General features: G+C 48.9%; 1 protein-coding gene across 1 annotated transcript in view; it reads left to right on the forward strand.

Moving 5' to 3' along the window:
• PPP1R16B (protein phosphatase 1 regulatory subunit 16B) overlaps positions 1 to 15,475 on the forward strand; it is a 123,926-nt gene that overhangs the window by 90,911 nt on the left and 17,540 nt on the right. The window contains exons 4-6 of the mRNA XM_035298618.3: positions 3,933 to 4,078; positions 10,014 to 10,117; positions 12,421 to 12,545. Coding sequence (XP_035154509.1) covers positions 3,933 to 4,078; positions 10,014 to 10,117; positions 12,421 to 12,545 — 375 coding nt within the window. The remainder of the gene's footprint in view (positions 1 to 3,932; positions 4,079 to 10,013; positions 10,118 to 12,420; positions 12,546 to 15,475) is intronic.

Below are 15,475 nucleotides of genomic sequence, written 5' to 3' on the forward strand. Positions count from 1 at the left end.
CCCCTCCCCTCCTCCCCCTCTTTCCCCTCCTCCCCCTTTCCCCTCCTCCCCCTCTTTCCCCTCCTCCCCCTTCTTCCCCTCCCCTCCCCCCCTCCTCTTTTCTTTTCTTTTCTTTTTTGAGACAGAGTCTTGCTCTGTCGCCCAGGCTGGAGTCCAATGATGCAATCTTGGCTCACTGTAAACTCTGCCTCCTGGGTTCAAGCGATTCTCCTGCCTCAGCCTCCTGAGTAGCTGGGATTACAGGTGTGCACCACTGCGCCCAGCTAATTTTTGTATTTTTAGTAGAGACGAGGGTTTCAGTATGTTGGCCAGGCCGGTCTTGAACTCCTGACCTTGTGATCCATCTGCCTCGGCCTCCCAAAGTGCTAGGATTACAGGTGTGACCCACCACACCTGGCTGGTCACCTTGCTTTCTCAGGACCAGTTTCTCCTGTGGGTTCCTGGGCCCCTGGGGGATGCATGGTCAGGGAGGTGGGAACTCACCAGGCTCCAAATTTAGCTGCACGAAGCTCATGGCTGACCAGCTAAAACCCACACCCCATCCCAACCACCCCACTTGCCTTGGGCCCCATCTTGAGATCCCTTTCAGGGAGACATCACCCTCATCAGCCTGTGGGCTTCCATTCATTCTTTCAACAAATACCTATTGTGTGCCTACTCCATGCCAGGTATCTGCTAGGGACAGGGCTCCAGAAATAAGTTAGGCAGAGTCCCTGCTCTCAGAGTCCAGAGTGTGCTGTGACCACAGGCACATAAATAATAATAGAGGTAATGCAGTGTGGTCAGGCTCACACAGAGATAGGCAGGGGCTCAGTGGCAGCTTAAAGCTGGGAACCCATGACTTGACTCAAAGGGAAACTAGAAAGGCTTCTAAGAGGAAGGGATATCTGAATTGGGTCTTAAAGGATGAGTAGGAGCTTGCTAGCTAGAAATAAGGAAGAACATTCAAGGCTGAGGGAACAGCATGTGCAAAGTGTTGAGACAGGGGCTCAGCATTTTAAGTGTGAAGTCTGGAGGGTTCCATGTGGCGCAGGGAGCCTCAGGAAGATGTGCCCGTGTGAGACTGAGAAGGTTTAGAACAGGGCCTTTGTTATTTTATTTTATTTTTTTGAGATGGAGTTTTTGCCCTTGTTGCCCAGGCTGGAGCACAATGGTGCCATCTCAGCTCACTGTAACCTCTACTTCCCTGGTTCAAGCGATTTTCCTGCCTCATTCTGCCGAGTAGCTGGGATTACATGCCCGGCTGATTTTGTATTTTTAGTAAAGATGGGATTTCTCCACATTGGTCAGGCTGGTCTTGAACTTCTGACCCCAGGTGATCCTCCTGCCTCGTCCTCCCAAAGTGCTGGGGTTACAGGTGGGAGCCACTGCACCCGGCTAAGAACAGGGCCTTTGGAGTCAGACTGCTTAGATTTCAGTTCATCTCTTACTCCATGTGACCTTGTGCAACCAGGCCACCTTGAGCCAGTTTCCCCATCTATAAAAGGGGCAATTTCCCCATTTATAAAAGGGGCAATTCTCCTAGGCTTGTTTTGAGGATTAAATGAGGCAATGCATGGCCAAAGCTTAGCAAGCTGCTTGACTCTTGTAAGTCCTCAAAAAGCATTAGATATTGTTACTGCCAGTGTGATGCAACACGTTATTATTACTGTTACTGCCGGCGCTGTTGTTATTGTTACTACTGCTGTTGTCACTGTTGCTGCAGTGCAACAAAGGAGATGGGGGCACATTAAGAAGAGCGTCCCATGCCTGGCAAGGGAGTGTGGGTTTTCTTCTCTTGGCAACAGGGAGCCCTCAGATGTTTGCAAAGGGAGAACAACATGATTAGATTCATGGAGACGCTCTCTCTGGCCAAGGGTGTTAGGAAGGGGAGAACAGGGAGGTAGAGAGAGATGATGAAATGTCATCCAGGGCAGAGGGTGGGGACAGTGATTTAGGAGACATGCAGTTCATACCTGGTGAGGGATTGAAGGTGGGAAGGGAGGAGGTGGGAGGAGGCAGCCTACTGCCAGATACTATTTCCCACCTCAGCCACCGCAGAGGGGGAGGCCCGCCTACCCCCCCCACCTTCCCCTATCCCACCAACTCCATGTGCACCCCCACACCCAGCCCTCAACGCAGGCAGCCTTTTAGGCAGGGTCTCCCAGGAGTGGACTGGCCCAGCCCCTGGACATGTGTCTCACAAGACTCTGCCATTCTGGGTGCACAGTTCCCTTCTCTTTCAACCTGAGGCTTTCACTCCACCCCCTATGTTTCCTGCAGTCTACAGGGGTTGGATTTCTGTCCGCCTTGCCCCTGACCCCAGAGGCATCTCCCAATGATGGCCTGGAGATGCTGACCTTTCACTGCAGCCTTGCTTCGTTGCCTTTGGCACCCTCTGCCGGCCGCGCCGTGCTGCTGCGCGATTCTGTCACCCACCTAAGGCAGCGCCGCCCACCCCGCTACAGGGTCACTTCTTTCCCTGGCTGTTCGGAGAGATGTGCTCAGACCTAGCCACTGTCTCACCGCCCCCCGCCCAGCAAAGACTGGCTGGCGCAGAAAGAACCTGGGTCTCTGGCGCCATCTGTGCCAACGGCTGCTCCTTTCCCACATGTCCTGGCGCTGAGCCCTGGCTTCCCTGGGGATAGGGGTGGGGCTGTGATGCCCTCCCATCCCACGCCTACACCTACGCCCACACCCACCTGGGGCCATGGGCTTCCGCAGCTGCTCCTGCTCCTTCTGGCATCTGGACTCTCATCTCTATCCCTGTGGTCGCTTCTGGAGGCCAGACCACCATCATCTCTTCACTGGGTGACTTCGACACAGCTCCTCACTGTCCCCTCCCAGCATGCACACATGTGCGTGGGTGTGCCCGCACACACACAGTCTGTTCTCCACGTGCAATCAGAGGAGCAGTTGTTTTTAAAAAGTGAGTCTGATCATGCTCCCCTTCTGAGTGTAACTCAGTGTCTCCCACTGCACTGAGGACCAAGCCCCAAGCCCTATCCAGATGGGCAGGGCTGAGCCTATGAGCCCCGCCATGTCCCCTGCTGGCTTCTGCAGAAGTCACCTCTAGGGAAGAGTTTCCATCTGCAGTCTGTAAAGTGGCTGCTTCTTTCTCCTCTCTCCTGGCCTCTGCTATCCCGGGACCTAGCTCAACACCCCTCTGTCTCCTTGGGATCTTTTACTCCCTGTCCCTGGAGTCTGGGGGCCACCTGTGTTGGAGCCCTGCGTTCTCTCTAGGAGGCTGCAGGCTGCTGACCCTTCCCCCTCATTGAGGGTGCCCCACGTGCAATCACTGCAGCAGAAAGCCAGGAACATAAACATGGTGGTCTCCTCCTAGGGACTGTCAGGACCCCCTAGCACTCGCACGTGGAGCTGGATTCTGTTGGGGCGAGTCTTGGTTACTTGAAGGCTTCCCCAAGATCTGAGCTACTGGGTCAGAGGTTCCTAAGTCAGAGGTTTCAAGCTATGTTCTTGAAACCACTTTGGAGGCTACTGCCTGAAAGTTACCCTCCAACACACACGCCTGCCTCAACCCAAGCAATCCTGCTTGAATTTATTGGCCATCTAAGTGAGAATTCTCCATACAATTTTGTTTGGAGAAAGCCCTTCTGGGATTAAAAAAAAAGTTTTAAAACCTCATTCAAAATTTTGTCCCATTTCACTGACACTTGCAAAGCACTTTATAGCTGACAGAGCGTTTTTTTACCTGTATGTTTTTATCTTATATATTATTAACTTCATTTTTACTCACAAGGGAACTGAGTCCCAGAGAGGTTAAGTGGCTTGGCCACGGTCAAGGGCAGTACTCACAGTGTGAGCATCATGGAACTGGATTCAAACTCAGGCTTCCGCAGTCCTCCTCACGGCCTCTTGCGGGGAACCTGGCAGGTCTGGACCAGGGCCCAGGGCTTTGCCTGGAGCTGACTCTGCCTGTGTGTCCCTCCCAGTGCTGCATCGACAACTTTGAAGAAATTGTCAAGCTGCTCCTCTCCCATGGTGCCAACGTGAATGCCAAGGACAACGAGCTGTGGACACCCCTGCATGCTGCAGCCACCTGCGGCCACATCAACCTGGTGAAGATCCTCGTTCAGTAGTACGTACTGCCCCCTCACCCCCACCCCAGAGTAGACTCCTCTCCACCTCTTGTCTTTTTCCAACTTCCTTCTTTCTCCCCTCCCTCCGTTTCTTCTTTCTTCCCTCCCTTCCTCCCTTCCTTCTTTCTTCCTCCCTCCTTCTCTCCCTTCTCCCCTCCCTCCCTTTCTTCTTTCATCTTTCCCTTCCTTCTTTCTTTCCTCCCTCCCTTTCTTCTTTCTTCCCTCCATTCCTCCCTTCCTTCTTTTTTTTTTTCTGAGACGGAGTTTCACTCTTGTTACCCAGGCTGGAGTGCGATGGCGCGATCTCGGCTCACCGCAACCTCTGTCTCCTGGGTTCAGGCAATTCTCCTACCTCAGCCTCCTGAGTAGCTGGGATTACAGGCACGTGCCACCATGCCCAGCTAATTTTTTGTATTTTTAGTAGAGACGGGGTTTCACCATGTTGACCAGGATGGTCTCGATCTCTTGACCTCGTGATCCACCTGCCTCAGCCTCCCAAAGTGCTGGTATTACAGGTGTGAGCCACCGCACCCGGCCCTCCTCCTGTCCTTCTTTCTTCCCTTCCTCCCTTCCTTTGTTCTTTCTTTCTCCTTCCTTCTTTCTTCCCTCCCTTTCTCCTTTCTTCCCTCCCTCCTTTTCTTTCTTCCCTCCTTTCCTCCCTTTTTCTTCCCTCCCTGCCTCCTTTCCTTTTTCTTCCTCCCTCCTTTCCTTTTTTCTTTTCTCCCTTCCTCCTTTCCTTCTTTCTTCCCTCCCTTCTTTCCTTTTCTCTTTTCTCCCTTCCTCCCTTTATTTCTTTCTGTCCTTCTTCCCTTCCTTCTCCTTTCCTTCTTTCTTCCCTTCATCTCTCCCTCCCTTTCTTTTCCCTCCCTGTCTCCCTCCCTCTCTCCCTCCCCTCTTTTCTTCTTTCTTCCCTTCCTCCTTCCCTACTTTTCTGCTTTTCCTCCTTCTACTCTCTTCCCTTTTCTTCTCTCTCTCTCTCTCACTCTTAGTCTGTTTTGGTGCTTGTCACTTTCTTTCTCCCCACATCCTCTCTTGATCTCTCTTTCTCTCTCTCTGTTTCTACCTCTCACCCTCTCCTCCCCTCAATTCCCCTTGACTCTTCCCCATCTCTGTGTGCCTGGATTTTCTTTTTCCATCTTTGTCTCTTCTTTACTCTTGGGCTGTCTCTGTATTTTCCACTGTCTCTATTTTCTCTCTTCTCCCTTCATTCTCTTTCCCCCCCAATTTTTTTTTTTTTTTTTTGAGATGGAGTCTCACTCTGTCATTTAGACTGGAGTGCAGTGGCATGATCTCGGCTGGCTGCAACCTCCGCCTCCTGGGTTCAAGAGATTCTCCTGCCTCAGCCTCCTGAGTAGCTGGTATTATAGGCATACACCACCATGCCTGGCTAATTTTTGTATTTTTTAGTAGAGACGGAGTTTCACCATATTGGACAGGCTGATCTCGAACTCCTGACCTCTTGATCCATGTGCCTCAGCCTCCCAACTCCCAATTTTCTATAGTGATAAAATACATATAAAATACCATTGTACCCGTTTTAAGTGTGCAGGTTAGTGGTATTAAGTCCATTTGTATTATTGTGCAGCCATCACCACCCTCCATCTTCAGAATGACTTGTGTCTTGCAAAACTGAAACTCTGTACCCATTAAACAGTAATTCCCACTCCCTGCCCACCCCTGGCTCCTGGCGACCACCATTCTACTTTCTGTCTCATGAGTTCGACTACTGTAAGCACTTTACAGTAGTGGATTCGGCTGGGTGCAGTGGCTCATGCTTGTAATCCCAGCACTTTGGGAGGCCAAGGCAGGTGGATCACCTGAGGTCAGGAGTTCGAGACCAGACTAACTAGCCTGGTGAAACCCCGTCTCTACTAAAAACACAAAAATTAGCTGGGTGTGGTGGTGGGTGCGTATAATCCCAGTTACTCTGTAGGCTGACGCAGGATAATCACTTGAGCCCAGGAAATTGAGGTTGCAGTGAGCCGAGATTGTACCCCTGCACTCCAGCCTGGGCAACAGAGCAAGACTCTGTCTCAAAAAAAGAAGTGGATTCATACAGTGTTTGTATTTTTTTGACTGGCATATTTCACTTAGCATAATGTCCTCAAGGTTCATCCATATTGTAGTGTGTGTCAGAGTTTCCTTCCTTTTTAAGGCTGAATGTATTCCACTGTATGTCTAGACCATGTTTTGCTTGTGCATCCATTGGCTGGACACTTGACTTGCCTCCATATTTTACCTATTGTGAATCATGCTGTGATGAACATGAAACCCTGCTTTCAATTTCTTTTGGTTATATACCGAGAAGTGGAATTGCTGGATTGTATGGTAATGCTATTTTTAATTTTTTTGTTTGTTTGTTTTTGAGACGGAGTTTTGCTCTGGTTACCCAGGCTGGAGCGCAATGGCGCGATCTTGGCTCATCGCAACCTCCGCCTCCTGGGTTCAGGCAATTCTCCTGCCTCAGCCTCCTGAGTAGCTAGGATTACAGGGACACGCCACCATGCCCAGCTAATTTTTTGTATTTTTAGTAGAGACGGGGTTTCACCATGTTGACCACGATGGCCTTGATCTCTTGACCTCATGATCCACCTGCCTCGGTCTCCCAAAGTGCTGGGATTACAGGCTTGAGCCACCGCGCCCGGCCTATTTTTAATTTTTAAAGAAACTGCTATAGTCTTTGCCACAACATTTTATATTCCCAGCAACAGTACACAAGGGTTCTAGTTTCTCCACATCCTCGCCAACACTTGTTATTTTCTGCTTTTTCTTTGTTGTTAGTAGCCATACTAGTAGGTGTGAGGTGGTCTCTCACTGTGGTTTTGATTTGCATTTTTCTAATGCTGAGTGATGTTGAGCATCTTTTTATGTGCCCGTTGTCCATTTGTATATCTTCTTTGGAGAAATGTCTATTCAAGTGCTGTGTCCATGTTTGAATTGGGTTGGATTTTTGTCATTGAATTTTAGGATTTCTCTGTGTGTTCTGCATATGAATCCCTTATTGGATGGATGTAATGTTTTCTCCTCTTCTATGGGTTATCTTTTTAACTCTATTGCTTGTGGCCTTTGCTGCACACAATTTTTAATTTTCACAAAGTCCAATTTATCTACTTTTTCTTTTGTTGCGTGTGCCATTGATGTCATATCCAAGAAGTCACCACCAAATCCAATGCCATGGAGCTTCTGTTCTGTGTTTTCTCCTTAAAGTTTTATAGTTTTAGCTCTTTCATTTAGGTTGTGGATGCAGTTTGAATTAAATCTTATATATGGTGTTGGGTAAGGCTCTAACTTCATTTTTTTACATGTGGATATCCAATTTTTCTATATGATCTGTTGGAAAGATGGTTGGTCTTTTCTCCATTGAATGACCTTGGTACCCTGTCTATTTATTTTAATTATTTATTTAGAGATAGAGTCTTGCTCTGCCACTAGGCTGGAGTGCAGTGATACGGTCTCGGCTCACCACAACCTCCACCTCCTGGTTTCAAGCGGTTTTCCTGCCTCAGCCTCCCAAGTAACTGGGACTACAGGCATGCAGCACCACGCCCAGCTAATTTTTATATTTTTAGTAGAGACAGTTTTATGAAGTTGGCCAGGGCAGGATGGTCTTGATCTCTCAACCACGTGATCCACCTGCCTTGGCCTCCCAAAGTGCTGGGATTATAGATGTGAGCCACTGCACCCGGCCCACTATACTATTTTATTGGTCCATATATCTGTCCTTATGGCAGTCCCACACTGTTTTGATGTTATACTTTTGGAGTTCGTTTTGAAATCAGGAAGTGTGAGACTGCCATTTTTGTTCTTCTTTTTCATGGTTGTGTTGGCTATCCAGGTTCCTTGAGATTTCCTATGAATTTTAGAATAAATTATTCTAGTCTGCAAAAAACATCTCTGGAGATCCAGGTGTGGTGGCTCACACCTGTAATCCCAACACTTTGGGAGGCTGAGGTGGGCAGATCACTTGAGGTCAGGAGTTTGAGACCAGCATAGTTAACATGGTGAAACACCATCTCTACTAAAAATACAAAAATTAGCTGGGTATGGTGGTACATGCCTGTAATCCAAGCTACTCAGGAGACTGAGGCAAGAGAATTGCTTAAACCTGGGAGGTGGAGGTTGCAGTGAGCTGAGATCGAGCCACTAGGTACCAGCCTGGGTGATGGAGCAAGATCCTGTCTCAAAAACAACAATAACAACAAAAATCATTGTGATTTTTAAAAGTAATTGCAAGAACTACAGTTACTTTTGCAGCAACATAAATAACTGGTATCACCCAGAGCTGGCACTGGGCACATAGGGATGCGGAAGTCCTGGGAAGTCAGGGAGAAAGCCAGGGGGTTTAAGTACCAGAGTTGAGACAGAGCCAGACCAAGAGCATCTGAGGGCAGGGAGTCGAAGAGAGTGGCTGAGGGCAGGTAACCTTTTGCACAGGTCTTGGTAGAGTAGCAGGAGCCCATCAGTGGCTCCCAGTGGGGATGGAGATGAGAGTACTGCTGCTCCACCTGCATAAACTTGCTCCGGGGTATACAGAGCTCAGAGAGGCCACAGTGAAGGGCTGTGAGACCAAAGGTCTGGATGGTGGCCCATGCCAACATCTCTGATGGGAGCCTGAGTATGTTGAAGTCTGCTAGGAGCATCAGGTAGCCACAGCCTGATCAGTGATGGTGCCAAGAGGACAAGGAAAGTGGTGCCAGCCTGGGTCAGTGGGTCCCAAAGCTTATGGATATTACAGTCACCTGGGGCATGGGCTTAAAATACAGATTCCCATGCCCTACCCCAAGGACTCTTTCAAGAAGGCTGGAGTAAAGCCCACCCAAGATGCTGCATTTTATTCCCATGGTCCCCAGGTAATTCTGCCACATTGCATCCGGGGCCATTCTTGGGAACCGCTGGCCCAAAGGTCAAATGCCGCCAGAGAGTCCCAAGTCTCTGCTTCACCTCTGTCCTATTCAGCCTTTTGGGCAAGGACTTGGAGGTGGTGGAATATAACTGAGGGTGTTTCTGCATATGGGCAATGAATGAAATAGAACATGGAGAAGTAAAAAGAGTTGATATGAGAGACCTGGGCTTGAGTCTGGACTCTATTGTATCCAAGCTCTGTATCCAAGCTGTGTGACCTTAGACAAGTGACTGAACATGGTTTGTGTTTTTTTTTTTTTTTGAAACTGAGTCTTGCTCTATCACCCAGGCTGGAGTACAGTGGCATGATCTCGGCTCACTGCAACCTTCACCTCCCAAGTTCAAGTGATTCTCATGCCTCAGCCTCCAATGTAGCTGGGATTACAGGCACCCACCATCACATCTGGCTAATTTTCTGTATTTTTAGTAGAGACAGGGCTTCACCATGTTGGCCAGGCTGGTTTCGAACTCCTGACATCAGGTGATCCACCAACCTCGGCCTCCCAAAGTGCTGGGATTACAGGTGTAAGCCACTGCGCCCAGCCATATCTGAGCCTTTGTTTCCCCTTGTGTGAGATGGGACCACCAATATTAACCTGAGCTATTATGAGGGTTAAATAAAAGGATGCCTGCAAAAGGAGCTCAGACCAGGCTTGGCTCTAAGCAGGTGCCTAGTAAGTGGTGCTGCTGCCATTAATGTAATTTTTATTATTGTCACCAGGGAGGAGTTTTATATCTGTCCCTAAGTCCCTGCCTGCTGGTTCAACAGGGTGAAAGACTTAGGGACGTCCCCTAGGATAGCTGTCCTGGGACTTTGGTCCCTTCCCACCTGGGGCCCTGAGATCCTGAGCTGCCTTGCTCTTGGACTGTGTGTCGGGCAGATCCAAGCATCACCTTCCCAGGGTACACCATGGTGGGGTTCTGAGTGCCGGGATGTACAGTAGAATTGCAGGTGAGAGGCCAGAGGGCAGAAGCAGCCAGACCAACCCTAGCCACACCTACCTGGCCCTCACCCTGTCTCTTTCTCTGCAGTGGGGCCGACTTGCTTGCTGTCAACTCAGATGGGAACATGCCATATGACCTCTGCGAGGATGAACCCACCCTGGATGTCATCGAGACCTGCATGGCATACCAGGGTAAGGGAGGGCAGCCTGCTATGAAGTAAGAACAGTACAGAGTTGTGGGGATTAGCCCTTAAATCAACGCATGTGAACAGATTAGCTCCGCATTGGCCTGCCTTGTGTGCCGCACTCGGTGAATAGGATGGGTCTTCATTAGTATCCTTATCTATGTGATTATTAAGGATTAGCGTCCTTATTAGTATTATTAAGAATTAATATCCTTATCCATGTGATTAGAGCAGGACATGAGAGGACCTTGGAAAACGTGCTTCACAGAAGGGAGGCATTGATCTCATCCATGCCCACACACGTGGGTGACCACAGCTGGCCTTGTCTCCTCTTCGTCAGCTGTGACAATTTGATTCAATAAATGTTCACCGTAAAGATATATCCCCATGTGGGAAAATAATAAAGTCAAGAGCACTGGCGGGTGCCTGCTCTGTCCCTGGCACCATGCTGGCTGCCAGGGGCCCAGATAAACAAGATGTGGGCTGTTCTCAACTCACAAATGAGTTCAGAGAGGAAACAAATGCAGCAATGAGAGACCTGTGTGCCCCAGCACCCCACAGACAGGCCTCTGAAGCACCACCTCCTTGGAAATATGTCATACTCCCAGACCCTCAGCTGCAGCTGCCCTTCTGTTCCCCACAGAGCTGCAGTATCCATGATTGAATCTCCTGTTCCCTGAACCCAGCTCTGTCTATTCATCTCCTGCAGAGGTTCTTAACCATTTTTGTGCCAATCTGGTGACTCTATGGACCCCTTCTCAGTATGACGTTATTATGTTTTTGAGATGGAGTCTTGCCCTTTCACCCAGGCTGGAGTGCAGTGGACTGATCTTGGCTCACTGCAACCTCCACCTCCCAGGTTCAAGTGATTCTCCTGCCTCAGCCTCCCAAGTAGCTGGGATTACAGGTGCCTGCCATCATGCCCAGCTAATTTTTGTATTTTTAGAAGAGACAGGGTTTTGCCATGATGGCCAGGCTGGTCTCAAACTCCTGACCTCAGGTTATCTGCCTGCCTTGGCTTCCCAAAGTGCTGAGATTATAGGCATGAGCCCCCATGCCTGGCCTCTTCGTCAGCTGTGACAATTTGATTCAATAAATGTTCACCATAAAGATATATCCCCATGTGGGAAAATAATAAAGTCAAGAGCGCTGGTGGGTGCCTGCTCTGTGCCAGGCACCATGCTGGCTGCCAGGGGCCCAGATAAGCAAGATATGGGCTGTTCTCAACTCACAGATGAAGTTCAGAGAGGAAACAAATGCAGCAATGAGAGACCTGTGTGCCCCAACACCCCACAGACAGGCCTCTAAAGCACCACCTCCTTGGAAATATGTCACACTCCCAGACCCTCAGAATAATGTTTTTAAATGCAGTTATAACATTATAGGATTATAAAGGAAGCCAATTATATTAAAGTATAGCTACCACAATATTTTTCAGTGCGTTAAATAGAAACTTCGTTAATTCATTAAACAATAAGATAACAGGATATGAAAATAGCTATAGTATCTGTTAGTGACAAAGTCACAGGCGCTGCTAACACTACTGTGGGTTTTGCTTACATTCTAATGTTAGGGAATGCTAAATTTCATTTAAACCTTAGTCAAAATAAATGTGTGATTTTATCTCCTTTCGTAGAATTCTCCTGAATTCGACTGAAGAGTGCTTGGTCTAATGGATCTTTTTACAGAGCAAATCATCCTCTCCTTAAATACCATTAGTAGCTGTCAGTAACACACTTTTAAGACAGGGATGGGATTCAGGTTATATAATGTGTCTCTGGGCCCCCCTACCTCAATTGACTCAGCTCTCCACTTGAAAGTAATATATTCATTCATTCAGTCCTTCTGCAACTAAAATTGATTGAACATTGTGCCAGGTGCTACAGACACAATTGTGGTTAAGACGAAGGAAACTAGCAGAGACCCTGGTCAGATAGGGCAGTCAGCGGAGGCCAGTTTGGGAGATGATCTAGTCCAGGGCTGAAAGAAGGAGACAGAGGCAGCCATCTGAGCAGTTGGAGGTGTGTAGGTGGATGGTAGGGACTTCTAGGTAGAAGAACAGCACATGCAAAGCAACCGACATGAATACAGTGCCTAGTGGGTGCCAGGCAGAAATGCCATGGCTCTGTGGGCCAATGCATGGTCTGTGTCCATCAAGCCTGAGGACAATGCAGCCTATGGACATGTCTGCATGCCCCCTTGACTGGTCTACCCTAGGGAACAAGAGCCATGCCTCCCTCACCTGCCCTCTCCTCCCCCCAGGATCCTAGGCCTGAGGGTGCTATATAAATCCCCTCTTTGCCACTGCAGGCATCACCCAAGAGAAAATCAACGAGATGCGGGCAGCTCCTGAGCAGCAGATGATTGCGGACATCCACTGCATGATCGCAGCTGGCCAGGACCTTGACTGGATAGATGCCCAGGGTGCCACACTGGTGAGGAGATGGGCCAGTACCAAAACCAAGACCAACTAGGACCAACCCTGTACCCCTGGGACCTGTCTACGACCTTAGAACTCCTCAAGAATCCTTTGGGGCCACGGTTGCCCCTGGATAGGGAGGGTCAGCAGAGTAGGGCTCAGCCTCTTTGAGAACCTGGCCTCTCTCTGGCCTGTGCTTGGTGGCCCACTGGACCTGTAGTCCCAGCTACTTGGGAGACTGAGGTGCGAGGATCACTTGAGCCCAGGAGTTTGAGTTTGAGCTTGAGCTGTGATTACACCAATGCACTCTAGCCTGGGTGACAGAGCCAGACTTTGTCCTTAATAAACAAACAAACTAAAAAGAATCCTGCCACTCTCAAATGGGGCTTGGAGTTAGGAGCCTGGGTGGGGAGACTTGGCTCCCACCTATTCACCACCGGCTTTGTCTCCAAGATCCTCCTATACGCCAGGCTTCAGGTGTCCATCTTGAGCTCCTTATTTCCCTCTCCTCTAATGATGCCCTTCATTAAGGACTAGTGTCACCATTCATCCACTCACCTGTGCTTTCTTGCTTTACACTGTTCATTCCCCTGCCTTAGTGTCTCCTCTCCCACCCTAGCATCCCACTGCCTTGCCTCATCAGCTCCCCTGATATTACTACAACAGCCTCTCCTCTGGGTTCCCTGACTTCAGAGTCTGCCCACTACTCCCAGTTATTCATTTATCCATTGGTCCATCCATCCATCCATCCCACCAACCATCCATCCATCCATCCAGTCAACACACAGTCACGAGCGCCTCCTCTGTGCCACATACTTTACTAGACCTGGAGATAGAGAACAATGGGAACTTCTTCTGTCTCAAATCTGCCTGGTTAACTCTACTCATCCTTGCAGCTCGAGTGTCAGTGACTTTGGAAAACCTCTCCGGCCACTTCTCATAGGCTCTCAGAGCACACCGCAGCCTAATATTCAGGAAGTCTGCTTCTGCAGCCTCTAAATCAAAATTCAGAGCATGGCTATGGCAGCCCACCCCCCTGATGGGGCTGGGGGATGCCCCGTCCTAGGCTTAGGTTCCATGCTGGTCATAAGCACTCAACAATCTCGGGATCTCGAGCTCACTAGATAGGGCTCAGCAGTACCATCTGTCCTCACTACCCCCTCAGACCTGACCTGGCAGCCCAGGTGTGATAAGTGGGCTTTTCCCACCTGCTTCCTGAACTTTCACATCTGTTTTGTGCCCATTTCTATTACTTGGGTCCCTGCTTGGATCACCTGCTTAGCTTAGCACTCAAGAATGAGGCCAGGTAGGATGACTGAATATTTCTGTCTGAAGTCAAGGCCAGGCTGCACTAGGGCATTACCCACCCTCATTGTAGCTCCACTGGGGCTGTCACTGGGTCCTCCAGACACAGGGATCTTCTCTTCCTGAGCTGGGGCTGGCCTCAGGGTGGCTCCGCCCCCATGGGCCAGGCACATACTGAGTCTCAGGTCTTCCCAGTAAACTGGAGATCATAGTGTCTTCCTCACAGTGTTGCTGGGAGCATTAATGATATTCTGCATAAAAGTGCTTAGCAGAGTCTGTAAATTCTCAGTAGATGTTAGCTGTTATTTTTACTAGCAATGCCATTCTTCCACTCATACCTTTTCATTTCCAGCTAAGTAGTGAGGTTTGTAATGTCTGACTGGCCAGCAGGTGTCATTCTCTACAACTGGCAAACATCAGATATTTATACATCAGATAATTATGCCAATTTTCACATCATACCCTGGATTTTTAACATTGGGAAAAAAAAAAAGCCTCCACTTATCAGGGCTTCAAGCAACCTTCTCCCAGGATGAGGTGGCATCTGACCATTGGAGCTGTGTTTAGAAGGATCACTTCCTGAAGCCATGCCTTCTTTGTCCCACTGACTCTCCAGCCCCAGACCTCAGGCCCCCTAGAGTTCTGTGGCTTCCTCCCAGCCAGTCTTCTGGTGAGAGGCCATCTGGGACTCTCACCTCTGTCTCTCATCTTAGCTGGACAGTTTATGTCTTTTCGCCTTATCTCCTTCTCTCTCATTCATTCTCATGGTCATCACTTAGGGCTGTCTAAGAATGTTAATCCCTTACTGAATGTTCATTATGGGCTAAGCACTTCATGCATTTTGGGGGCAGATTGAACAAGCATGATCACTGAGGTCTGCTAGGCAGTGGCCATGACTGAAGGCCTTGAATGGGATCACAGTCCCTTATTGGATGTATTATCTATTGCTGCATAACAAACTATCCTACAATGTAGCATCTTAAAACAATCATAAATATTTATTGTCTCACATGGTTTCTGTTAGGAACAGCTTAGCTGGGTGGCTCTGGTTCGGTGGCTCCCATGATATTACAATCAAGATGTTGCAATATTGTTGAGACTATGGGACTGCAATCTCATCTGAAGGCTTGACTAGTGCTGGAGGATCCACTTACAAGGTGGCTCACTCACATGGCTGGGAAGTTAGTGCTGCATGTTGGCAGGAGGCCTCAGTTTCTCATCTCCGTAGGACCTCTCCTTGGGGCTTCTTGAGGGTCCTCACAACACAGTGGCTGCCTCCTTCTAGGGTAAGTGATCCAAGACAATGTAAAGTAGAAGCAGCAATGCCTTTTATGCCCTAGCCTCAGAAATCACACACAACCACTTCACAATATCCTATTTGTTAGAAGTGAGCCACTCATTCTGGCCCACATTCAAGATGAAAACAGTCGGGCTCCATCTTTTAAAGGAAGATGTGTCAAAGAATTTGTAGATATATTTAAAAATCACCATATTGAACCTCAGGGACCCCTTTTCCAGGGCTCAGTGCACAGTAGGGGCTCAGTAAATGCTATTGCTTAACTACATGGATGCTAAGACCACAGGGGAGAAGAACTCAGCTCTCTAACTTTCCTTCTAGGTTTATATTTCAGACTTAATAAT

This window comes from Callithrix jacchus, chromosome 5 (genome assembly GCF_049354715.1).
Source record: "Callithrix jacchus isolate 240 chromosome 5, calJac240_pri, whole genome shotgun sequence".
NCBI lineage: Eukaryota > Metazoa > Chordata > Mammalia > Primates > Cebidae > Callithrix > Callithrix jacchus.